This window comes from Primulina tabacum, chromosome 4 (genome assembly GCF_025594145.1).
Source record: "Primulina tabacum isolate GXHZ01 chromosome 4, ASM2559414v2, whole genome shotgun sequence".
Taxonomy (NCBI): domain Eukaryota; kingdom Viridiplantae; phylum Streptophyta; class Magnoliopsida; order Lamiales; family Gesneriaceae; genus Primulina; species Primulina tabacum.
In genome coordinates, this window is record NC_134553.1 from 44,601,996 (window position 1) to 44,628,152 (window position 26,157).

A 26,157-nucleotide genomic window follows, 5' to 3' on the forward strand; every position below is an offset into this window, starting at 1 on the left:
ACGAATTACAGTATATGTGAAAATAATAAAATTATTTTTGAAATAATTTTTTAAAAAAATTAATTATAAAAAAAAACCATCTTCCGCTACAATAGTTACCGAAAAAACATGCATGGTTCTTTGAAATTATAAGTAGGTCATCAATAATAATGGTAATAATAATAATTTACAAGCATGGTGATATAATTCCAAGCCTGCATGCTTAATCATGCAGACACCAAACTATGTTCTGCCGAAGTATACAAATATTTTATTTGGTCCAACAAAAATAGAGAATCATCTTCAATACATTAATATAAATAGGGTAGGAAAAATAATACTTAAATTTTTTTTATTATTATTATACATAAAATTTTATGGTGATTAATGAAAAGTATATAAAGTATTAATTTGACCCATTAAATTTATGATTATCGCGTTATAAATGGAAAATTATTACCAAATCTCAGTGGGTAATTCTGATTTTAAATAAATTGTAAATACTGATAATATATAAAGATGGAAATTCTCAAACATTAAATCTTCACATAGACCAAAGTCATAAATTCTAATAGAAAACTTCTCCAAATATAATTAAAAAAAATTATCCCAATTGAGAGATATTTTCACTAAACTTAATTTTTGAAGTACTCCTCAGTTGGCTTAATCGATACTATTATATCATGCAAAAGATTATAAAATGTTTGCTCATCTAGAAACAAGAAACTATGGTCTATTATCTTTAATACCTTTTTGGTGAAAAAGAAAGAGGTATGAAATGCTTATGTACGATCGAACATTCGTCGCTTTACCAAAAATTATAGGTAATTGTAATGGTACAACTCAGATATTTTAAACTGCATAGCAGTCCAAGCGTCATAGTTCGATCACTCTACCCCGCGGGGATAATTATTACATCTCAACAATGCAGTCCAAGCGTAATAGTTCGATCACTCTACCACGCGGGGATAATTATTACATCTCAACAATTTTTTCCAAATAATTGCACTCCTTGTAATAAATGAGAATCGAATCTATGGCCTTGACTTTGATACCAATTGTAGGATCGAACGATTGTCGTTTTGCAGAAAGCTATAACCGTAATAATGGTGCAACTCAAATCTTAAACATAATAACAGTCCAAACGTCATGGTTCGATCGCTCTACTCAGCAGAGCCAATAATTGCACCTCATGAACACCCTATGTCACACTTTGTGTCTTTGGAAATAGTATTTTTACACTCACAATTGGATTATAAAAAACAACTTGTAGTCCCCATTTTGTGTCACTTTTCAAGAATCCCATAATACTCTAAATTGTTTGATTCTATTAGAATTTTTGGCAATTTACAAATATGAAAAACCACTTGTTTAATACGAAAAAAATAGTTCCCATAATGAGAAATATTAAAAGTTAAAACACCATCAATTTTTTCTATATAAAAGAAAAAAAATGGGACAAACGACAAGATTTGTCAATCCTACCATTTTGCAATACGCCACACTAGAATCTAGATCCTTCTTTTTCCAATATTTAGTTTGCCAATTGTCAATTTTAAGATTGTTTTCTGTTTGGTTTTGCTTTTGTTCTGGATTGGATTTGGTAAAGTAAAAAAATAATAAACAATAAAGTCGTTGATTGGACAAATTTTACGAACTAGATTGAAGCATAAGTCGCTATAAAAATGGAGACGTGAAAATGAGAACAAATCGAGGAGTCATAATCCCTATAAACTTCTACAAATTACAAAGCCCTACGTGATCGATCGTTGCGTGCCATTTGTATATTTTTTTGTCAACTTTAAGATAATTTTCTTGATTTTGTTTTATTGAACTTCACTTTCTATGTAGTTTTTTAAAAATAGCATGTTTTAACTAATCTTTAATCTAGTATTATCATTGTTTCGATAAAAGATGTGATGTCTCGAATACGAGATCTCGATTTACAACCTTCTTCCTCAAAATACATAATAATAAAAACAAAGAATAAAAAAACATGTTGGTTATTCTACAAAAAAAAATTATTGGTGATAAATGTTGATATCGAATTAAAATGCGTCGAGACGTGCAAATGTAAAAAGAGTAGGTCCCTCTTGTGAGATGGTTTCACGAATCTTTATCTTTGAGACGGGTCAACCCTACTGATATTCACAATAAAAAGTAATACTCTTAGCATAAAAATTAATATTTTTTCATGAATAATCCAAATAAGTTATCCGTCTCACAAAATATGACCCATGAGACCGTTTTTACCATGTAAAAAAGGGTCATGTATTAGAAGGTAACAAAACAATATTCAAACTTGAATCTAACTTATGTTTGAAAGGCGAAATCAACACCAAGTTCAAACCAACTTTTTCCGAACTTGAGAGAAGCTTAGTGGTGATACACATACCAAAGTGAGAAACTTAAAAAAAATTATTCATATTAATAAGACTTGTCTTCTTTTTTTTTTCTCGTGTCCATAATTTTAAAAACTTTAAAAATACGCGTCCTTGACTTGAACCAATTTTAAGAGAACGACACACACTTTGGGAAGTTTTCTGAAGTTCATGTAAGTAAAGATATAAACACGCTGAAAAAATTCATTTTGATATAGTTGAAATCATCTTCAAATCAAGACATTACATTAACTATACATCGCTACACTTCAATTAAATTTTAAGACAGACGAACAGTCTGCTGCATATATTATCATTCTTAATTATTTATAAGATAAATTTTGAATATATATATATATATATATATATATATATTAACTGATGATTTTTTATATATATTTATAATTTTAAAAATAACATTTTTTTATATTTTATTCATTATGTACAAATTTTAATAGTTTAACAAACAATTAGGTTCAGAAACCATGGTGTGCTATTGTAGACAAAAAAATTATCCATTCCTTTTTCCCTGCCTATATATATACATTAATATCCCCTAATATTTTTTATAATATAGTCAAAACATAGGAACAACAACCCCCAAATAAAATAATATCCAAATTATATAAAAATAAATAAAAAACAACTAAAAAGGAAACTCTTTTTGACTTAAGATTCAACACTCTCTCCATCTCTTAATGTAGTCTTTTCCTCTCTACATATTTTAATTCTTGAGCGTAATTATTACGGATCAATCACATACTGGAAACACGCAGATCTGAATAGCTTGAATCTTGATCGTTTTTCCACTCGATTCTTGACATTAATTTCAATATTTTCCCATATTTGACCAAAGTGGAAAGTGGGAATTCAACTTTGCAAGCTTTAATTTACTGTCTGATTTTTTTCCATTCCCACTTGGAAAAAGAGCACAACTATCGGGCAAAGAAATCGTCATTACTAATGTTTTGATCAGTATACTATTGTTTTTGCTTTTTGGAGGTATATTGGCTAGTTAGCTTATCGTATTCGACTTCCATAAATCGTGGGCTTTAGCTGTATTATTATTGCCACTCTGCTTTTTGGGGGGGAAAACTACGATTTTTCCTCTGTGCTGCAACCTGCGAGATTATTGCTTTGTTTAATTTTGCTTGTTATGTACACTTCTAAGTGTTTATTTGATTGATTAATCACAGCCCATTTGGTTTAGTTGCTTAAATTCGAATAATCTTGTGGCCCTCTAGTGGTTTGAGTGGAGAGTATCGGATTGATCTGATTTAAAAGTTTGAATGTGTGCTTTAGAGTTTGATTGTTTGGTTGGTGTTATTTTGGTGGGTTCTGGGTGAGATACAGGAGTGTGATGTGGTGACAAATGAGTTTTAGGGTTCTCGAGATATGGGGTGTGTTTTTGGGAGAGAGATTTCATCTTCTGGGCAGCCAAGTGGCGAGGTTGTAGCTGGAAAGAGGAGAGGTAAGGGAGGAGATAAAGATCTGTCTGTGCCTTCTGGGAGGAGAGAGAAAGTAGTTGTTGACCCAGTAAGTAAATCTGAGGAAGAAAGAGGAGGCAGCTGCAGCGGTGAAGTTCAGAATGGCGAGGATACGATGGAGGAAGAGCGGAAAGAGAGAAGCAGGCGACGGCAAAATGGTGAGAGGAGGAGGTCTAGGCCAAATCCTAGATTAAGTAATCCCCCTAAGCACATCCAGGGTGAGCAAGTGGCTGCTGGATGGCCATCTTGGCTCTCTGCTGTGGCAGGAGAGGCTATCAATGGATGGACTCCTCGACGTGCTGATTCGTTTGAAAAAATAGATAAGGTAAGAGTTTGCTGGTGATACTACCACATTTGAGTTTGCTAGTTTATTATGTTCTCATGTTTTGTGTGTTTTATGTTCTCGATTGTTGTGTTTAGATTGGACAAGGTACTTATAGTAATGTGTATAAAGCTAGAGATGCCATATCAGGGAAGATCGTTGCATTGAAGAAGGTTAGATTCGACAATCTGGAGCCTGAGAGTGTGAGGTTTATGGCCAGGGAGATTTTGATTTTGCGACGCTTGGATCATCCAAATGTCGTGAAATTGCAAGGATTGGTGACATCAAGAATGTCATGTAGTTTGTACTTGGTTTTCGATTACATGGAACATGATTTGGCTGGCCTTGCTTCGAGCCCTGGAATCAAGTTTACAGAGCCACAGGTTGGATCTTATTTTCATTTTTCTTCGTTTCTACTCGACGGTCTTTTCTGTGTTTCTATTGATTGGATTTTAGTGTTGGAGTTGATCCTGCAAGTCTTTTTTTTTAATCTTATTATGATTGTTGTAGGTGAAATGCTATGTGCGTCAGTTATTGTCTGGACTTGAGCATTGCCACAACCGGCATGTGTTGCACCGAGATATCAAGGGGTCGAATCTCCTTATTGATGATGGAGGAGTTCTCAAGATCGCTGATTTTGGATTGGCTTCGACTTTTGACCCTAATAACAGGCAGCCAATGACGAGTCGTGTGGTTACTCTTTGGTACAGGCCACCAGAGCTTCTTCTTGGTGCCACGGAGTATGGTGTAGGGGTGGACTTGTGGAGTGCCGGTTGCATTTTAGCTGAGCTATTTGCTGCAAAGCCCATCATGACTGGGAGGACAGAGGTACATTTTGTAGCAGCTAAATATATTTCATTTGTAACCATTTATTTTTTATCTAACGTACTACTTAAGATCATATTATGTTCATGGTAGGTAGAGTATCACAGTTTTCGCTCTTAATTTTCTTGATCGCCTTCGTAAATGGCCGTGTTCATGAGAAATTGATTGGTTTGCCTTTTGCATTTAACTGGAAATTTCGTAATGGAGGAGTGTTTTAAAAAGCACGATTAAGCATGAAGTGTAAATAAAAAGCTTCCATTTGGAGGAAGCAAGAAAATAACGGTCAGTCTAAGGTTGACAGAATTAAGCGCGAAAAAACATAAGCGTTTTAAATAAAATTTGAAGTTATCCATTTTAATGAAAGGTAACTTTTAAGTTTTAAAATAATAAATATTGATAATATAAAATTTTGAACAAAAAAACTTATAGACACTGAAATAAAACCTGAATTTGCATTGGACAACATGGAAGATGAGATAGATGAAGAGTAAAGAGTTAGACAATTAAAACTATTATTATTTGTTAATTTGAGACTTATGTTTTTCAGAATTTGAAAATTTATGAATTTTTTCTTTAATTTTGTATATTTGTGTGTTGTTTAAAGATTGACTTGATAATCAAAATTATGGTAAAAACTAAAACTGTTTTTTTACAATAAATCTTGTACTAAACCCGCTTGAACTTGTAGAACTTAAGCTTGACTGGGACGTTTCATCATGCTTCCTGTTTTTTAGAACCTCAGCGCATATGAAACAATATGCTCTCTAGTATGTGTCTTGGTTTATCACAGCTTCTTTTTCGATAAAATCAGTGGTAAAGGCATGCAATTTCTGTTAGATTATAATGTGGACGGGTAATAGCCAGCAGAGAAATCCATCACAAATTGTTAGCTTTAGGCAGACTGTATGGGAAAAAATCTAGTGAAAGATGTGTTAATCCCGATAATTGATTGTTTGGTTCAATGGGCTTGAGTCTAGATGCTCCACAATCCCACCAGGTGTCTACATGTTATCGTAATTTGTGAGTATCTCAGAAGTAATCTACTGATTTGTCCAGTTGTCCTACCCATTGTCCCAGTTCCGTGCATATACAACAACACTGCAATAGCTTAGCTTGAAGTTTTGTGTTTTTAGTCTCTAAGATGTAAGATATGTTTCAACTTACGTTTGTGTATTATACAACCGCCAGCTTTATATCCATTATCGAATGAATGCGTACATGTTGCTCAGGTGGAACAACTGCACAGGATTTTCAAGCTATGCGGCTCTCCATCTGAAGAATACTGGAAGAAGTCGAGGCTTCCTCATGCAACCATATTTAAACCTCAACAATCCTATAAAAGATGCATAAAGGAGACTTTTAAGGATTTCCCCCAATCTTCATTGCCTTTAATCGATACTTTACTTTCCATTGATCCAAGTGAACGTCAAACGGCTACAGCTGCACTCGAGAGTGAAGTGAGCTCTCTTTCTTCTGTTGTCAATCTTTTGTTACACTGGTTTTCGGTCCAATAAAGAAAATAACCTTTAGAATATAATTCAAATTGATTATTGGCTATCCTTTTTTGTACTTGTACAGTTCTTCTTAACCAAACCTTATGCATATGATCCTTCTAGCCTTCCAAAGTATCCACCAAGTAAGGAAATTGATGCCAAGCGTCGTGATGAAGAATCTCGAAGGTTTACAGAACATTTTTTTATTTCTAATGGAGAAAGTTTGTGCGTTTATACATCAACATATTTTGCATTCTTACTGTTAGGCGGATGAGCTAATTTAAGATCTGTTTTATGTTAAGCATCTGATATGAGTTATGCGGTCATAGGTTAAGAGCTACCGGTAAAGCTCATGTCGATGGTGGGAAGAAAGCCCGTGTTCGTGAACGAGGGATGCGGCCAATGGCTGCTCCTGAAGCCAATGCCGAGCTTCAAACCAATATTGATGTAGGTCATTTAATGTGCAACACATCTCTCTCCCCCTCTTTAGATATGCATAATTTCATCCTAACTAGTGTATCTCTTATTTACAAGTTTTTTTGCCCTTCACCTTATTTCAAAACATCTAAATCTTCCACCACAGAGCTGTGACTTGGCAACTATTTTTGTGTGTGCTTCTGATACTAATATATTTATGAATCGATTTTTAACTATGTCATTGTCATGTGAAATTGTATTGTCTTTTGTTTACAATTTCTTTGAACCGAATGAAACAGAGACGGCGACTCATTACTCATTCAAACGCGAAGAGCAAAAGCGAAAAATTCCCTCCTCCCCACCAAGATGGGGGGCTTGGTTTTCCTTCAGGATCGTCACATCATGTCGATCCAACCTTTGATCCTCCTGATGTACCCTTCAGTTCCATGAACTTCTCCTACTCAAAAGATCCGATTCAGACATGGTCCGGTCCATTGGCTGATCCAGCAGGTGTTGGTGCTCCGAGAAGAAAGTTGAAGCCCTCGAAGAAGGATTATCGAAAGGATAAGAATTATATCCGAAGTAAGGAGAAAGATACCGTGTAATATAGAGTTATGTTACGTACATATATCATCAGATCAACACATGAAAGTGCAGGTATTGCAGTTTTGTGTGTGATATCTGAGCCGGAAACGTACACTTTTGAGAGGTTAATTTATTTCTCTATTTTTTTTAAAAAAAAATTACTGCTATTTCTTGTTGATATGAATTTTTTGGATCCCGGTGAACTTTTTTATGGTTTTTTTTTAGTTCCTTTTTTATGCATTGTTGAAGCTTTTAAGTATGTTTGGTTCCATAGATTTCATGTAATTTGATATTAGAAATCTCATTTTGAGTGTTTGGTATGATGAAATTTTAAAACGCGATTGATATTAAGTGGAATTTGATATAACTAAATGGAATTTTAACAAAAATAAAAAAATTTCATGAATTTAAAAATAATTAAAATATTGTTTTCTTAAAAAACACTACGTTTAATTCACACATTTTATCGTGCAGCTGACAAAATTATTTTGAAAATATTTATATATTTTAAAAATTATGTAGATTTTTTTTTTCTTATGATCATCGATTATCCTTAATACTAAAAACGTAATTTGATGTCTCAGAAATGAATTTTTTTCCATTATTAAAAAAATTTGTCAAACAACACAATGAAATTCTAAATCCATGGAATTCAAATCCAATTCCAAATCCTATTTTTAATTATTCCAAACCTAGCGTAAATGTTGTCTTCTTTTTATTGACGAAGGTCTAGTTTTATATGCAATTTGAATGAGATTGATTCTACCTGAAACCATTTTTTTTTTGGCTGGAGCGTGTTTCACAGGGCTTTTTTCATTCCTACTAATATGTATAACCTTGCCGTTAATGTTGTTAGAGTAGATGTCTTGCAAACCAACGGTTGACCAGGGAATTTATTGACTTAAGTGTAAAATCTTTATTTTAATATAATTTAAATTTTTTATGGTTTCATTTTGCTTTATCTGTATACACATGCAATCAGCATAGATAAAGATACTTTAATACAAATGAATCGTAATTCGATCTTGAAACTCATTTGTAATCACTGTATATTCTAAATTTGTTCCTAGTCGATTCAGTCGCCTAAAATAAGGATAAAAGCCGCTTGAGACTAGCATATGTGATGTTGCGTATCGTATTTAATGGTAAGGGCATAGAGATGTCCAATCATGCAGATGTGTAATTATATGATGATTGTACTGAACAACCTTCCATCGGACTTTCCAAGTGGTTATCATTCATCGAGAGGAAAAATTCTGTGGTTATGATTGTACATTATTAGTCCTTACGACTCGGGACAACACTGAAGCTCTACATACTAGGATTGTGCTTTGACTCGTTTACCAACTCCGCGGGGGTCACAAGGTGGCGATGTTGGGTGCAATTGCGAAATGTGTAGGAGTCAGTCTATTGTAGTCGGGGATTCACTGCTCACCTACGGGTGTGGATATCCTATGTGATCTAACAAAATAGTAGTGCATGAAATCTCTGACCAGAGTGTGAGATGTACATTAGGGAAAGAGTTCCCTAGTTGTACATGCGATGACACTATGAATATTTCATGATTGTATCACATAGCTATCAAATTAATATGCAACCCTCGATGAACCAATGGTTGGAGATTCGATCAGGATATATGAGATGAAGGGATCGTACTGTACGTTAATCATAATCGACTGGTTCTTGTAGGCACTATCAGTTATACATAGGGAATCATGAGGCGATGCTACTAGACGCTCTTACCATGATTCGATGGATTTAATCAGAAAATGGTTTTTGACATTCTCATGATCAAATGTTGCTGCATGAAATGTTGGCAAATTAGGGTAAGCCTCGAATAAAAGAAATTGTCCTTAATCACAAAGAGTTGTGAACCAACGACTAGCTGTGTCCCTAAACCATCGAGGGTCACACAAGCACTTGTTTATTTGTTCCCATTGAGATAATAAATTCAATGAGTTGAATTTATAAGAAATAAGTTTGATATAATCAATCGATAAGCTTAAAAATAAAGTTTATAAAAGCTTATAGAAATTTTGAGAGCATGACTGCTAAAACAGTCAAAGAGGTGTACCTGACTTATTTAGACATTGGTGATCTCGAAATTAAAGTGTGAATCATAATAACGAACAAGTTGAAATTGTCGCATCGATGATATTTGATTATCAATCGGGATTATGATGAGATTAATGTAATGTGAGCATGGATCATCGGCTTGTAAGAGTATAAGCTCATCATGCTAGTTTATTAAAGTTCAAATGGGCTTTAATAATTAAATTATATTTTAATTGAGTTAAAATATAGCTCATTTAGTTTTTATAAAATATAGTATTGATTTATATAATATGAAAATATTAATGATACCATGATTTTAGTAACTTGCACACAAAGCAAAATAAATTAATGCATTATATTCTTGAAAAGATATATGTATTAAAAATCGAGATTTGGCTATGATTTGGGCATGGATTTTAGAATCTTTAGTTAACTTAATTAATTAGATTAATTAAGTTAATGATGGATTAAAGAAATAATAAGAATTGATTATTTTTTTGGCACAAGATTTATTCGAAACTTTTGGAATTTTGCAAGAAAAATTCTAAGCTCTTGAAATCCCTTTTCTTATATGCAAGAAAAATTCGGCCAATGCTAATAAATAGTATTGAGTCGATTTCATCTTCGTGTTCTATCTCTACGTAAAATATATTCTATAATTTCTAATTCAAGTTAGAAAAAGAACTAGTAATCCGTTCGTGGACCTGATTCGAAGATTGAAGAAGGAGACTTGAAGAAAGTTCGTAGGAATTTACAACAAGAGCTACGTCCGCTTATACCGGAGTAGTTGGAGCCAAGTGAAGATTGTTCACTAAAAATATATACTAACATCCTTTGTATGTTTATATTTAATTTAAACCATATGAGTGTCCAAATATTTTGAAAGTCAAAATAAAATTTTTTAAACTTCCGCTGCGATTTGGACACGAGAAAATCGATATCTCAACAAATATATATGTTGCAGAAATATTCATTGATATCAAGGGTCATAACAAATATCACAACTGGACCGACTCTGGCTCAATGGCTAAATCCCACGACTACCAGTAGAGCGAACTGATTAGTGGTTGAGCATTCGACGCTCTGACGGTAGGATCGGTTCTTCCAATACTAAGTTTTTCGTCAAGCCGTTCCTTCTTCAAGCAAAAAACACGATTTTTTTTATACATCATCTCACGGATAAATATATGTGATACATTCTCACAATATACTTTCTAATTTTAGATATATTAAATGATTATCAGCTGGAGTTAAGCGATGTGTGGTCAAAGTTTAAGTTGTATCGAGCCAACATCTTTGATGAATATGAGTTTTTAAAGCTTCTTCAGCCTTTACGTTAGGTTTGAATACTTTTTCTGGTCATAGCCTCATAAGAGACTTAGTATGTCACGAATATATGCCTATCAGACAGTTTCACAAGACACTTACACAAAATGACTGAATATAATTATTAGATTTTTAACATTTTTATCATAGATACTCAATTTATCAAAATAAGTCTCAATATTTTTTGTAAACACCCCCTCAAAAATTAAAAAAATTAAAGATGACACCAACATCAATAATATATTCACATAACTGCACCCATCCCCTTCCGCTTCGGCCCAAAATAAAATCAACGGCCATCAACAGTTTCAGGCGATCGTTTCTTCGATCAACGGTGATTATTATCTCCACGTTTCGCACATATAAAAACTCGTATTTTGATTCACGGATTCTTCGTTTCGTGTCAACTTCCCCCCTCACATACAACACACAGTTATAAATCTTCGTTCCAGCTTGAATCCCGTGATTTTCTAAGCGTATTGTTGGATATTATTGCACGCAGATTCGAACCGTTTTCATGCTTCAAGTTCGTCTCAAATATCTTCCATTTCAGTGCTTGATTTGTTTTTTTTGTTTGTTTCTGTATTTCTGTTAAGAGATTATAAGAGGACGGATTCAATTCAGTGTTGACTGCGTTTGTATATTTTCAGGTTATTATTATTTTAGCAGGTCTGGATTTTTCGTCCTTTGAAGAATTTGTTTAGGAGAGGAAAAGGTGCTTTTCCGAGAGGGATTTCGGGAAAGCATTTTTTGGTGATTAAGGCTGCATCGGGAATTCGAAACCTGAGAATTAAGAGGTAATGTTGCCGTGCTGTTGACGAAGTAATTCTGAAAATAGTTTTTTTTCGTATGGTTTAATGTTCGTTGTTCGATTCTGTATTTTCCTTGATCATGATTTTGTTTTGATGATGCAAAACATGGAGGAAGTTTTTGTTTTTATGCGTTTTCGTTTTTTCATTTGAATTTCTTTCCTTCTTGTTTATTTTGGCCATGTTGCTTTTATTTGAATTTATATGCGTAAAGGTTGACAAGGTTATGACGAAACAAACGAGCATGCTTGGGTTTACTTTATCTCCAGTTCGCTCATCTTGATGGATTTAAATTTGCACGTCTTTCTCTACTTACTGCGTCACTTGTCGGAATTTGTGTTTTGACTTATAGACATGCAATGTATTTGTGAAATGTGCATGTGAAAGTGGGAGCTTTTATTAGTTACTGTGATTATTAAATGTGGGTATTGTTTTACCTTGCAGGGATAATTTGACTGTAAGCTGAATCATCTAAGAAAAATATCTGGAGCATATATACCTTCAATCATCAATCGCATGAAATGGGGTTTGAATCGGGAACTATGGTAGAGACCAGGGGTATTTTGTCATCATCTGACCACACTTCGGTGGTTTCGATTTCCTTATTTGTCACACTCTTGTGCGGATGTATAGTGATTGGTCATCTGTTGGAGGAAAGTCGTTGGATGAATGAGTCTATCACTGCACTCGTAATAGTAAGTATTAGACAGAGTTTACAGGTGATGCTTTGCTTAGCACGTTTGATGCTGAAGATATTTGATTTGGGCAATGGTATTATTCTTTATATTGGCTTGTGCATTCGCATTTGAAATTATTAATACTTATTTAAATAATCAGGGTGTATGCACTGGAGTTTTTATTCTACTTATAAGTGGAGGGAAGAGCTCGCACCTTTTGGTTTTCAGCGAGGACCTCTTCTTCTTCTATCTGCTCCCACCAATTATTTTTAATGCCGGGTAAGGAAGACGTTTTGAACTCAACATTCTGATGTCAAAATACAACACGATAATTAAATGGATTTTGAGATGGTGTTATTTTGAAAGTCGATGTGGTATTTGATAGAGCTCTGGTGTAATGACTATATGGAAAGAGTAAAATAGCTTAATGATTAGTAGGAAAAATATATAGCGAGAGAGAAATAATTGCATGACTATTATGTTTTATAGAGTAAAAATTTTGTATGGGCGAGACATTTGAAATTGTAACCAATTAATGGTTGGGCTCTGGAGTTGAACTCGAGAAACCGACCAAACAAGGCTTTATTGTTGTATCTGGATGATACTTTCGTGATCGAAATCTTCAACCGAGAGCATTGCATGGGAAGGCTGAACTGAGTTATTATTTTGGCATATCTTTTACGTAAAAATTGATAAAGACCCTATTTCATCAACGTCCAATCTGTCCAACATGGTTTAAGAGACCTTTAAAGATTTGTTAAATGTGGTCTTCTCGAGTTTCATTCTGTTTCCTCAATCTGTAATCAGGTTTCAGGTCAAGAAGAAACAGTTCTTTCGCAATTTCATGACTATAATGATGTTTGGAGCACTAGGCACCTTGGTATCCTTCATCGTCATATCGTTAGGTACAGTTTTATAATTTATTGTAGTTTATGCAGTCAATGAAATCTATTATTGCTAAAAAGGAAATATTAACGCCTCTTACCATTCCTCCATCATCCTCTCTTTTATACTTGTAAGTGCAGAGCTGAACCTTTTCAATGAGAAAAATTAAGCATGCTGATTTTACTAGGCTTTGTCCCTTTGTTTACTATCCCATCCCATGCCCTTCTAGCTTGACTTTACTAGGCTTTGTCCCTTTTTTCTTTTGCCATTTTTAAAAATAGTCCGGTTTGAAGTAGAGTTTACATAGCTACAATTGCAGAATATGCTCTTAAAACTTTCATATTCTATGGTTGAGTTTGTTGTCATGCCGTATCTCCTTTTAAATGGTTTTGATGAAGACATTTCTCGATTGAGAGAAAGTGCATGCAGTAAAAACACGATACTGTTGGATATACATGTCATTATATTTCAATTTTCAATTGCTGCTGATCTTCCATTATTATTGTTCCTCCTAATTTTAGATTCTTAATGCAATGCCACCTCAGCACAATATACTATTTCTTATTGCATGAGGACCAATTTACTCTAGCATGGTTTACTTGTATTATTGCTTGTGCTCACTTAAGTGATACTTGTTTCCAAAACTTGGGAATAAATTTTTTCTAGGGAAAACAAGTAAGAGGCAGAAAAAATAAGACGACTAGCCATCACACAAATTTTGGATTATAAAATTGCCTAAAAGGTTATTCTCGTTTGTGGAGTATAAATTATTGTGTTGTTTGATTGTTTCCTACATCTCTTAATTCTTTTGGCAGGCGCTATTGTCTTCTTCCAGAAAATGGATCTTGGTCTTGGAATTGGAGATTATCTTGGTAGCCCTCTCTCCTTTTCCCACGGGTGCAATACATGTTTCCTCCGTTTCTAACAATATCTGCTTATTTCCAGCAATCGGAGCAATTTTCGCTGCGACGGATTCAGTTTGCACATTGCAGGTATCCTTACCAGCCTGTCCCCAGTGTGATGATCTGAGGTATTTTCTTCTGGCCTAATGCAATACATCCATTGCTGCAGGTGTTAAATCAGGATGAGACACCATTGCTGTACAGTTTGGTATTTGGGGAAGGTGTTGTGAATGATGCAACATCTGTGGTGCTTTTTAACGCAGTCCAGAACTTTGACCTGTCTAATATTAATGCTAGTGTAGCGTTGGAGCTAATTGGGAACTTTACTTATTTATTTACCACCAGCACTGTCTTGGGAGTTATTGTATGGCTCTCCCTCTATCTCTCTATCTCTCTCCCCGGATCATTTATCTAGGTTACTCTGAATTATTTGATCTTAACAGTTGTCTTCTGCCGCAGACTGGATTGCTTAGCGCATTCGTCATTAAGAAGCTCTATTTAGGAAGGTGCGTGTCCCTTACTTGTGTAACATCTTGTACAAATCACTTGTGAACTGATATTGCTGGCATTCCTAAAACCTCCACAAATAGTGTTATCTGTTCTTCACGCCTGATTATCTGCTCAACTACAGTCATTCCACTGATCGTGAGGTTGCCATCATGATGCTTATGGCTTACCTTTCATACATGTTGGCTGAAGTAAGTGTTTAGACAAAAGTCTTTTGAAGTTGGCATTTTGTCTGTGATTGAAATAAGTTGTATCCCTTCTTGAATTGTAAGCGTGAAATCATTTTCTGACCCAAGTTTATTTGCAGTTATTCTATTTAAGTGGCATCCTCACTGTATTCTTTTGCGGAATCGTGATGTCGCATTACACCTGGCACAATGTGACCGAGAACTCGAGAATTACCACCAAGTATGATATTTCCTTACAGTTGAAAACCTTGTGAAAAGTTGTTTACTTTTACTCGGTAACAATTACCTTTCTTATTGATGCATTATGTATATATCTCCAATCCTTTTTCAGGCACACATTCGCAACGCTTTCATTTGTTGCAGAGATATTCATATTTCTTTATGTTGGCATGGATGCTCTAGACATCGAGAAATGGAGATTTGTAAGCCACAGGTATGGGGTGTGTGCGTGTGTGTAGATGCACCTCATTGTAACATCATCACGATATATACTATATCATTTGGATTTTATCTATTATTAACAGAGTTCATTATCATTTTCCTTCCTTTTTCAGCCCTAAAACTTCAATTTATGTTAGTGCAACCCTACTGGGATTAACTTTGATCGGAAGAGCAGCCTTTGTTTTCCCCTTATCTTTCCTGTCTAATTTGTCCAAGAAGTCTCCAAATGAGAGAATTGATTTCAAGCAGCAGGTACGAACTTAGTAATTATTGCTTCTAGCGTACAATACATTCATTCACAAGGCAAATCTATTTGCTAATTTTGCCTTTCAGGTTACTATATGGTGGGCCGGTCTTATGCGAGGTGCTGTTTCCATGGCCCTCGCTTACAACCAGGTAAAATTTCAGCTCTATCTACTAAATCGGGAACAGGAACAGGAACGGTCTTCAAATCAATATGCTACATGGAAATTTTCTATTGCCGCCTCCTTGCAAATATAAGAAATAATGGGTAGTAGTGGATATGTATTCCAAAAATTTGCACACCTAATTAATTATTTTTTCGCATGCAGTTTACTCGAGCAGGTCACACCCAGTTGCAGGGGAATGCTATCTTGATTACAAGTACCATAACGGTGGTGCTTTTCAGCAATGTGGTAAGACCTTTTACTCTTCTATTAACATTGAGCTAGACTTTTGCTAGGCTGGCCTGTTTAATAGGTAGCCATTCGGCCAAGATAGAAGAAAGAATAAATAAGTACTTGAATGTCTGCACTTTTTTAGATTTCTCTTCATTTTCCTTGGCATCTTATGATAACTGAGTATGATATATTACGAATCAATATTTAACGCAAATCCACTATCCAATTTTAGATTAAAAAACTTTATAGTCTATCTTTATCTCATTTTTCATGACTCGCTTCAATTGAAATTACTATTTCGGCACTATCATTTCTTTACTTGACTAGCTACCAAAAACATTCTTTAACATCTACACACCATGCAGGTATTTGGTTTGATGACAAAGCCTCTAGTGAGACTATTGATGCCCCCGTCAAATCATCTAAGCAGAATGATTTCTTCAGAGCAACTCACCCCGAAATCCTTCATGGTCCCACTTCTCGGCGAGTACCAGGATTCTGAAGCGGAACTATTCGCCGAAAATGGGCAAACTTGTTTTGGAGCTCGTGAAGGTGGCCCAAGAACACTTCTCCATCCAAACAGTTTGAAGATGCTACTGAGGACCCCTCATCGTACTGTCCACTACTACTGGAGAAAATTCGATGATGCTTTCATGCGTCCTGTTTTCGGTGGCCGTGGTTTCGTTCCGTATGCTCCAGGCTCACCTACCGAACAAAGTGCGCATCTTTCCCAAGCAGAACCTCAACAGTAGGGATATTTTTCTGCATTGAGTTTGTCTGGTTTTGCACATATTCAGCTTTGGCTTTTTGCTAGAGTAGTTATTATTTGGTATATAGTTTGCCTAGATCGCAATACTTGGTCTCGTAGTGGGATGTTAGTTTGAAGTTTAGCGGCGAAGGTGTTGCGGACTCAGAGAGTGGGGAGCTTATTGGTTCTCTCCCTGCTAGTTTCTTGAAGAACTCCAACTCGGGGAATAATTTTTTCCAAGCAAAAATAACTGAAGTTAAATCTCATGTCTAAGATTATTCTAAATTTATGTGTTGATATATTGTCAAGAATCTTGCTAGGTTTAGACGTATGGAATGTGGGGTTTTGGGGATGTCGATTGCCATTTCATGCAGCTATTGCTTCATTGTTTCCTGACATCACAATAATGATTTCATAAGAATTGCTAGTCTTTTGAAAATGACAAGAACTTGCAATATGTAAAATCTAATACTATTAAAATATTTTGAAAATGAATTGGTGTCAATAACATGATGACCCACGGCCCAAAATTCAATTGGGGCCGGAACTGAATTTGACATTGAAAAGGCCAACGTAAGCCCATTTTTCGTATCCTCAGAAGCCCATTTGTCGTTAATTTTTGTGGACCACCAAAACCCTAGAATCCTTAAAACCCTCGCAAATCAGGAACGGTGAACTAACTGAGAGAAGCAGAGCACGATGAGACCACTGGACGAGAAGGAAACCACCCAAGTCTTCAACAAACTCCACAAATTCGTCGGTGGAAACCTCAAAAACATCGTTTTAGACAATCAATCGCACGAAGGACCGGACTCAAACCCCGGCCGATACTGCTTCCGCCTCCAAAAAGCCCGGGTGTACTATGTATCCGAATCTCTGGTCAGGCGTGCCACCAATATCAAGCGTGAAAAGTTAATCTCCCTTGGAACCCAGATCGGTAAATTCACCAAAGTGGGGAAATTTCATCTCACGGTCCAAAGCTTGAATCTTTTGGCTGCGAATGCAAAGCACAAGGTTTGGTTGAAACCCACTTCTGAAATGAGTTTTCTCTACGGGAACAGTGTGTTGAAAGGCGGGGTAGGGAGGATTACGGAGAATATTCAGGTGAATGATGGGGTGGTGGTGTTCTCCATGGCGGATGTGCCATTGGGATTCGGTGATGCGGCGAAGAGCACGGTGGATTGCCGGAAGATGGATCCTAATGGGATTGTGGTGCATAGGCATGCCGATATTGGGGAGTATTTGAGGATGGAGGATGATCTTTAAGGTGGCATGTCTAGAAGGAAGTTGTGGGGTGTTCTTAGAATATTGTTCGATTGAGGGATCAAATTTTTAGTAATAGCATGTAATTTGATTTGGCTTTTGAATGTAACGAGACTTACTGGAATTGAATGTTAATCAGAATCCATCTTTATGTGGGAATATTTACATATTTTTATGTTATCTTTATGTGTTGATGATCTTGAGAATGGTAAAAATCTTGAGCAGCGGGTGAAAATATGAAACAAGTAATGATATAATCTCTGGTGATTAAAGTTGTGAGTGAATTTTTTAAAGCTTTCCCCCCTTTGGCGTCATTTTCTACCGAGAATTTTTCACTCGGTAGTTTCAGATGTGTTTTCTTTTGACATATAACATGAAATATGAGTTTGAATCTGGAAATTTTAGTTCCACTGTATTAGGATGAATGCGTCAGATTTTACTTTCTATACCTGTATACGAAATAACGCCGTTTTGTATAATACGACTATTAAAACAAGGAAATGAATATGCTCCACCGGTGTGCTACATGGTGAAAAAATGGTTGTCCATCACATGATAAAAGGGTTTGTTTTCAAACAAAAGCTCACGTTGTTGAGGGTTCTGCTGCTGAAAACAGACGAGGTATATGTCATAAATGGATATCTCGAAGGATATAACGGTGACGTCAAAAGTTCCGACAAAAGCATTTCAAAATGATTCTGAGATAGTACTGAGATGTAAATTTTGAAAATTGTAATGATTTCTTTATAAAAAAAAAAGAAGAAATAAAATACTCATGATTAGTATAAAAAGTAGGGAAAGAAGCGATTATGTGATTATTATGTCTTGAAGAGTTGATTGAAATATGAAACTATTTACCGAGAAAATTTGTTTGTGGGCTGACGGTTAAATTGGCAGCCAAAATAATGGTTGCGTTTTGGAGTTGAACAAAGTGTGCATCTTTTGCAAGGAGAAGCACAATAGTATTAGGAATCGCAAGTAGAGTTTTTCTGCCTTGAGTTTGCCCTATATTGCACATAATCTTTGGAATTTTTCCATAGATCTTATTCTTGTTAGATGTCTCACATTGATCGGATTAAGTTCTAAGGAGTTGTATATATAGACTTAAACAATCATCTCCACCTTGAGCTAACTTTTGGGATGAAGTTAGACGCAAATCCATAATTTCAACATAGTATCAGAGTCAGGTTCACCATTATATATTGGACTGTCCTATATCGATTACCCATTGAAACTGCACGCTATGATACCCACTTAAACTTCACGCTCCAATTAAATGTTCTAACTTAAACTTCACGCTTTAATTGTTTATTACTGGCTAGTATGTGACGGAGTGTGTTAGATGTCCCGACTTAAACTTCACATTCCAATTGTTCATTACTGGTGTGAAGGAGATGTGTAGATGTTCACGTTGGTTGGATTGAATTGTATTAGTTATCACAATTTAAAATTCACGCTCTAATTATTCATTCATGACATAAAAAAGTTGTATTAAATGTCCTTGAGAGGCTTTTGAGGTAGAATTAGTTGCAAGTCCATAATCTCGATAATTATTTGGAATATAGTTAGCGTAGTAGCAAGATTTTTGGTCTCACTGCGGTTTGAAGTTCAGCCATGAGGGTGTGGTTGAGCGGGGAGATGATCGGTTTTCTCCCGGCTAGCTTTTTGAAGAACCCCAAATGGATCTTTCATAATTCTATTCCCATATTTTGTAATGGCATGTCATCATTTATTTCATGCTTTTAACAGAGTGACATTTACCCAACACATGACATTTTCCTTCTTTCATTCGATAAAATCAGTTCTTTACATATCCATATTCAAAGTTTCAACTAAAATTATTAACAAGTGTCTCACAAAATCACACCCCTCGACCTGGTAAAATCAAATAAATCGATATCTAGACCAATGCCAGTGCAAAAAAAATATATCCTGCTAAGCTCGAAACAAGAAGCCTATCATCAGACTAATCAGAGATATCATGCATACAAATAGTGGTGGGAAACCAACTTGAACTTTTCTTCCACCACTCTTTCCCCTTGACGTTGCCTGCGAGAAGGAAAAAATACCAGAAAGCAAAGTTACTAAAACAAGAAGGACGTAGGCTATGAAATCCTCCTGACGACAATCCCGATGCTGTATAGTTAATAATCATACATTCTCGGTCTAAACCCATGCAGAATGGCCATCTTATCCATAGGAGAATGAGAAGCAATCTCTCTATGTTCTGTCATGGTTTATATTGCGAAGTCGGCAAAAAACAGCCCCCTTTAATGAAAAGATTCAAACTTATGCGAAATATTTTCCCCAAAAAAACAAAATTGACCAGGACATCTTTCCGGTCCATAGTCATGTGTGTGTTGGTATCTAAAAACACAATAGACCAATGTGATTTATGATGACGATAATGAGGATAAACATTAGATAGTTTCATTTACTGTTCAGTCATGACGGAAATTAGGGGCAGACTAAACAAAACTAGAAGGAAGATGTGAAGAGACGGAATAGAGTATTAGATTCACCAACCAATTCTTGCCTTAGGGTTTCCGTCTCACAAATGGTATTAATCTTTTCTCCTTTTAGCTTCATAATGGTGCTTTCAGCCTGTAAAAAAAAAAAATGTTACCACTCCCATTTCAAAGATCCACTCATCGAACATTAATTTAGTCTCCATCCATTATACTTGGATGTGTGAATTTAGTAAAACCAGAATATTTAACCGTTATTCATAACTTATTCAAGTTAAATCACATATTTCATATCAGGAATGTACCTTAAGTTAATCATATTACTAATTACTAAAATTTGAATTTTAAAAAATATATATTTTAGAAAATAAAATAAATATTGTCTCAAGTATCTAGTATGTACCGAGTATCTAGTATGTAAGACGATGCTCCTTTACCACAAAGTTCCCACGAATGAACCATCCGCACATCCAAAGGACATGACCCTCAAATTTCAACATTACCTGATTAAGTACTAACCTCAACTAGCTTTGAATCCAAGGAACTAATCTTCGACTGTAACTCCTTGATATTTGTTGTTAGCTTGAACTCCATTGCTTCCACGTCTTTAGCCTGCTTTGATTCGTCATTCTTATCAGGGTAGAACTCATCACTCTTGGCAGGAACTGACTTCACACTGTCCTTAATCTTCGGTGATATAGACTCTTCCAGGTTATTAACAATCTTGGTTGCATCCCCTTTCTTAATTGACTGCACCTAAGGGACAAATAATTCATACTTTGATGAGGTTAATGGGGTAACACTCTTTGATTTAATTACCAACCTGTCCTGCTAAAAAACATGCTATAAAATTTTGAAGTTGAGTTTTCAGGCAAATAAAAGAAATAATTTATGCCCATGAAAGAAAGGCCATAATTCACAGGAATTGACTGATATAAGAACATTTTAAGAGATGGTACAAGGTGCCAAGAGACAAGTGCATTTTATTGTTTTCAAGTTCATATTTAATACAGCAGGAACTGCAAAATCATCAAAATAATTATGTTTCACTACTGTAAAAAATGCTTGACCCTAAAAGGATAGTGCACCTTAGCCTGTAATTGTCATTAATCATCCATGAAAAAAGCAATGTCGAAATGTCTCACCATATTAGGAGGTGGAAAATTTTCAACTCCAGACTGCAATTTAGCCACTTGTACTGACTGGTCAGTATATGGCTCTTGCTTAGAAATTCCATTAACTGGCAGCAGAACAGGTGAATGGGGTTCTTCTGGCAAAAAACTCTCATGAGATTCTTCTTGCTTGAGAATTCCATGAACTGGTAGCTTGCCGGGTGAATTGGGTGCACTAGTAAGAACAACCCGGATCTTCGTCTCTTCGATATGATGTTCACTATCTTTTGCAAACTGCAAGAATAAAAAGAATGGCAAAATAGCCATGATGACCCGTCATTTTCCACCAATACTCTGACATGTAAAGCAACAGAGAACGAGAAACTACTGGAAAATGGTACCATGTCAGATGTAATCCCCTCTTCCGTTGTGCCAAATGGCACCACTGTGCTCTGAATCAGAAATTTGTCCTTGCATTGCAACTCAAGAGGAGCTGTTTTTTGAGCTTGCATTGTGACTGCATTAGAGATGTACATGTCAAAAACTACCCAAAAACTGAGCTGAAAAACCGTCGCAGTATATCAAAAAAGCCAAGATAACAATAATTCCATGGTTTATTTTCTCCATGTTTAAATGCAGAAAAAGTTCACATGCGCCCATCTTATATTCTTCATGTCCAGATTCCCACATTAAAAGTCTTGTGTGATGAATTGTTCGAAAATAATTTTGTGATACTCTTTGTTAGGATAAAGTGCTTACTGTCAGGCCAAAAGCTATACATGTTAGTCAATACACAACTTTATTTCCTTATATTTGTGAGTGCACCTACTTGGGTGCTAATGGATCGAGTTGTTAGATCCATGAGTCCGGGATGGTGCTGTCTATCTGTGGTGTTGTCTCATATTCCTTAAAAATTAGCCTTACATTTTCTCTACTGTCAGCCCTATCACTCTACTGTCGGCCCATATCACTCTTTTAAAAATTAGCAGTATTACCTATTAAGATTTGATATCACTTTTTTACAGTCCACGTAGTCAATCAGATTAAATGCCGTAATGCACACAGCTTGACGCATGAGAACTTCCCAGGAGAAAATTCGACGCAGTACTACTCTCACTCACGCACGTTTAACACAACATTCCCCTCAAGAAGTATAGAAATATGCTTCTTGGGATACTTGAACTCGTGACCACGCTTTGATACCAATTGTTAGGATCAAACGCATATCACTAGGCCAAAAGCTATAGTTGTTAGTCAATGTGCAATTTTATTTCCTTATATCCGTGACAGCGTAGAGTGCACCTACTTCAGTACTAATGGATGTTGTTAGGCCCATGAGTCCGAGATGATGCGTGTCTATCTGCTAGTTTTGTCTAATATCCCTTAGATATCAATATCACATTTTCTCAACCGCCGGCCATGTTCCCAGCAGAGATAGTATCACCAGTTAAAATCTGGTGTCACTCTTTTACGACTCACCTAACCAACCAGATCAAGTGGCCCAACGCCAACAACTTGACGCACGAGAACTTCCTAGGATGTCACTCATCTCGGTGCTACTCTCACTCATGCATGCTTAATCTAAAACACTAGAATCAGTTATATAAACCTTCCCTATCAATAAAACCTCGGGTTGGCTCAGTCTAGATATACCTACCGCCTACAGCATGAAATAAGGATCGACACCTCTGCCACTGATTAGGAAAAAAGTCAGAGTAGGTCGCCATACTGTAGATTACTTCAGATCAAACTTCCTGTAAAGATTCCGTATAAGTTGAAGACCACTGTCCATGTAAAGAATCAACATGTGTCGTTGGGTAAACTGTAGATACTTCAGCTCAAGCACAGTTTACAATATCCAATGTATTGTGTTGGATTCTCTTCGGTACATATATAAAATTATTTTACAGATATGTCAAGCTTATATGAATTACTAACAATGCTACCACCATTAAATTCAGGTAAAGCCACACCCGAATAAGCAGAGTTTTTCTTCTTAACTACTCCTTATTTTGAAGAGAAATACTTATTCTCAAATGAACTTAAGTTTCTTACAGCAACTAAATAACTTGTGCATATAAATCATCGCCGATGAACATAGAATAGAGCCTTTATACCACCCATCCCCCAGTCCACGACACAAAAGATCAAAAATAATGAATGTGAAATATGAATAAGGCAAACTAAAGTACCTACGAAATCACATGTAGATTTTGGCTTGATTATACCGACATTAGGTCGCACACAGTACTTCTTAGGTGATGTTGTCTTCACCTGTAATGCGATCATTCAGCCATTTTTATTTATATCTAATTAAAAAGGATTTATAATCACATCGAAAGAAAAAAATCATAAAAACGATGTCTGAGTTTCATAAAGATAGGATACAATAACAGGATCAGAAAACACCTAACCTTGAAAGCTACATACTGTTCGGTGACATTGGTAAGGTGAACAGTAGACGAACTCTGTTTCTTCACCTCAACTAAAGAGACAACGGAGCATCAGACCAGCAACCATTTTGAATGTACATCAAATGCATAGAAAAATTGAAATGGAGAAGCAGGATATAAATCAGTTAGCAAATTTCTCAGAGAAAAAAGTCAGTCCAGTGAAATGAAGAAAGCGTAATTACTAATCATATCGGTACAAAGAAGGGTTCCTGCTTTCAACATGAAGAACATAAGCTTGATATCTCGATTAATGTAATTTACTTTCTTTAACATCAATATCAGATTTCTTAACACTTTAATTTTAATCAAAGTAATGCAGCAACTAATAAGTTGTCGTGAAATTTATAGTTTACCACCTTGCTTTGAAACATGTAGATGAGAGCAACAAATTAAAGGGAAAACGAACACGCGAAACAGCAATTGTGCTATAACTATCCAATCCATATCATCAAGCATTTGCAAACTTACATATGAATTTAATTTCCCGAGGCAAAATCTCTACAAGCTGAGTTTTCATAATTCTTTTCACCTGAAAAAAAAATAAACTGAATAAAACTTAATAAAGCAAGAATAAGAAAACTCCATGATAATCCATTTCCTTAAACTTGTTGAAAGAATATATAGTTTAGAATGTAAGTAAATTGAATCATTGTGTAAAAACCATCAAACTTTTGATTTCAATAGAAAGAACCGAAATAAAAAAACATGTTTTTTGACATATAAATTTTCTCGAAATTGCAAGGAATTTGTTGAAGATACTCGTGACTAATTAAATTTATAACGAAAACTAATTCTAAGTAAAGAGCGTCCCATTAATTCATAAATTTTTTAAATATTCTTCCATTCCCAAGTGCCAGACTTTTAATGCACTTCATTATCCAACTATCCAATTCCAACCAGCCAAAAAGGTGCGCATATCTCCGTGTACCGTAACTTCATAGACACCAAAAACAAGTACGGAGACTCAAAAAAAAAATCCATTTCAACAGTAGATTCAAAGTTAAAACGACTCAGAACCGAAACTGAATCAAGCAACATCAAAGTCCACAAAGTAACAAGCACCAGCACACCAGATGCACGACGCACAAAAATCGCGATCACAGCACAAAATCAATCCTCTTCGAATGAACAGCACTCGCACCATACACAAACATCCACAAACAAAATGAGAGAGAATCACGAAAGACGAAACTCACCAGGTGCTGATATACTTCACGAACCTCGAATTGGAGAATAATTTTCAGCAATCCGAACTCAAATTCAAACTGAAATTTGAAATGCAACTGGCATTGGCGTAGATGACGACTGAGGAATTGGAGCAGAGAGAAGACCAGAAAAAGTTGGTGATCTGAAAATTCACGCTATTAGAAAATGACCGCAAAGGTTAGCCTTTCGGTGGGTGAAGAAGGAGTACAAGCTACGTGACATCAACGTGCAACTGTGAAGCTCAACACCCCACCGAATTTTATTTAACTGCTAATTACATTAATTTGTTCAGAAAAAGAAATTAATTAGGTTCATATGTTTATTGAGTCGATCTGATCTATAACTATCATGAATAATAATATTTTTTCATGAATTGAGTTAGATTGAAAATATGTGAAACTGTCTGATATGAATCTTGTATTAAGAAAAGGCAAAAACTTGTGTGAGACGGTCCACGAGTCGTATTTGTGAGACATATATCTTATTTGGGTCATCTATGAAAAAATACTACTTTTTATACTAAGAGTATTATTTTTTTATTGTGAATATCAGTAGCGCTGACTCGTCTCACGGATAACTAACAAGAGATCTACTCTTAAGAAAATTAAATTAAGTGTATTCAAATTATTTTGAAAAATATAATATATAAATGAATGAAAGGGGGTCAAATCTGATGAGATGTGAAGAGCTAACCTTTGATTTGGGATTTTCGAATCAACAAATCGATTTTATTCATAAAAAAAATATTACATTTTATAATAAAAGATTACTTTACATTTTAAATATTAATCTAGTTGGCCCATTTCATTCAAATAAATTCATGAAATCATATCACAATAGAAGTTACTACGCAGAATTAAACATGCAATTGATATTTCATAATAGTCACGAAAAAATTCAATTTTAATTAATTTATTGTGTCTCTCAAATAATAATAATATATATTCTTCTATTCTATTTTATTAAGATTGAGCACATGATAGTAAC

At 35.2% G+C, this 26,157-nt stretch overlaps 4 protein-coding genes across 7 annotated transcripts; 3 read left to right on the forward strand and 1 right to left on the reverse strand.

Annotated features, from left to right (window-relative positions):
- Positions 1–3,042: 3,042 nt before the first annotated feature.
- LOC142543370 (putative serine/threonine-protein kinase At1g54610) lies at positions 3,043–7,697 on the forward strand. The gene is made up of 7 exons (XM_075650588.1): positions 3,043–4,172; positions 4,268–4,552; positions 4,680–4,997; positions 6,224–6,451; positions 6,573–6,673; positions 6,817–6,934; positions 7,204–7,697. The coding sequence occupies exons 1-7, from the start codon at positions 3,756–3,758 to the stop codon at positions 7,507–7,509; spliced, it is 1,773 nt and encodes a 590-aa protein (XP_075506703.1). The 5' UTR covers positions 3,043–3,755; the 3' UTR covers positions 7,510–7,697.
- A 3,449-nt stretch (positions 7,698–11,146) lies between these two features.
- Positions 11,147–17,171, forward strand: LOC142543371 (sodium/hydrogen exchanger 1-like). Of its 3 annotated transcripts, none has more exons than XM_075650591.1 (16): positions 11,147–11,204; positions 11,521–11,667; positions 12,124–12,374; positions 12,517–12,635; positions 13,164–13,261; positions 14,057–14,113; positions 14,187–14,233; positions 14,313–14,507; positions 14,603–14,649; positions 14,775–14,841; positions 14,958–15,058; positions 15,170–15,271; positions 15,393–15,531; positions 15,613–15,675; positions 15,852–15,935; positions 16,286–17,171. In XM_075650591.1, exons 3-16 carry the CDS (start codon positions 12,201–12,203, stop codon positions 16,670–16,672), a joined length of 1,680 nt encoding a protein of 559 aa, XP_075506706.1. In that variant the 5' UTR covers positions 11,147–11,204; positions 11,521–11,667; positions 12,124–12,200; the 3' UTR covers positions 16,673–17,171. The 3 variants fall into 3 exon arrangements, with proteins under 3 accessions (XP_075506706.1, XP_075506705.1, XP_075506704.1); XM_075650590.1 differs by lacking the exon at positions 11,147–11,204 and adding an exon at positions 11,236–11,396; XM_075650589.1 differs by lacking the exon at positions 11,147–11,204 and having other exon boundaries at positions 11,409–11,667.
- Positions 17,172–17,292: 121 nt separating this feature from the next.
- LOC142543372 (uncharacterized) lies at positions 17,293–18,111 on the forward strand. Its single transcript, XM_075650592.1, has one exon. It carries the CDS (start codon positions 17,368–17,370, stop codon positions 17,932–17,934), a length of 567 nt encoding a protein of 188 aa, XP_075506707.1. The 5' UTR covers positions 17,293–17,367; the 3' UTR covers positions 17,935–18,111.
- Positions 18,112–19,700: 1,589 nt separating this feature from the next.
- Positions 19,701–25,388, reverse strand: LOC142543373 (vesicle-associated protein 2-2-like). 2 transcript variants are annotated; one of them, XM_075650594.1, is made up of 9 exons: positions 25,161–25,388; positions 24,433–24,493; positions 23,926–23,996; positions 23,704–23,785; positions 21,913–22,028; positions 21,545–21,805; positions 20,919–21,149; positions 20,458–20,535; positions 19,701–19,980 (listed from the first exon to the last, which is right to left on the reverse strand). In XM_075650594.1, exons 2-9 carry the CDS (start codon positions 24,479–24,481, stop codon positions 19,867–19,869), a joined length of 1,002 nt encoding a protein of 333 aa, XP_075506709.1. In that variant the 5' UTR covers positions 24,482–24,493; positions 25,161–25,388; the 3' UTR covers positions 19,701–19,866. The 2 variants fall into 2 exon arrangements, with proteins under 2 accessions (XP_075506709.1, XP_075506708.1); XM_075650593.1 differs by having other exon boundaries at positions 20,919–21,155; positions 25,161–25,383.
- Positions 25,389–26,157: the final 769 nt, after the last annotated feature.

Excerpts from the sequence above, each read along its gene's own strand:
- LOC142543370 (XM_075650588.1), top strand. The coding sequence starts at position 3,756 with ATGGGGTGTGTTTTTGGGAGAGAGATTTCATCTTCTGGGCAGCCAAGT. Across the intron at positions 4,173-4,267 it reads CGTTTGAAAAAATAGATAAG|ATTGGACAAGGTACTTATAG; the intron begins GTAAGAGTTTGC and ends TGTTGTGTTTAG. Across the intron at positions 4,998-6,223 it reads TCATGACTGGGAGGACAGAG|GTGGAACAACTGCACAGGAT; the intron begins GTACATTTTGTA and ends CATGTTGCTCAG.
- LOC142543371 (XM_075650591.1), top strand. The coding sequence starts at position 12,201 with ATGGGGTTTGAATCGGGAACTATGGTAGAGACCAGGGGTATTTTGTCA. Across the intron at positions 12,636-13,163 it reads CCAATTATTTTTAATGCCGG|GTTTCAGGTCAAGAAGAAAC; the intron begins GTAAGGAAGACG and ends ATCTGTAATCAG. Across the intron at positions 14,234-14,312 it reads ATTCAGTTTGCACATTGCAG|GTGTTAAATCAGGATGAGAC; the intron begins GTATCCTTACCA and ends CCATTGCTGCAG.
- LOC142543372 (XM_075650592.1), top strand. The coding sequence starts at position 17,368 with ATGAGACCACTGGACGAGAAGGAAACCACCCAAGTCTTCAACAAACTC.
- LOC142543373 (XM_075650593.1), bottom strand. The coding sequence starts at position 24,481 with ATGAAAACTCAGCTTGTAGAGATTTTGCCTCGGGAAATTAAATTCATA. Across the intron at positions 22,029-23,703 it reads ATCTACATGTGATTTCGTAG|TCACAATGCAAGCTCAAAAA; the intron begins GTACTTTAGTTT and ends TCTCTAATGCAG. Across the intron at positions 21,156-21,544 it reads ATTTTCCACCTCCTAATATG|GTGCAGTCAATTAAGAAAGG; the intron begins GTGAGACATTTC and ends TTTGTCCCTTAG.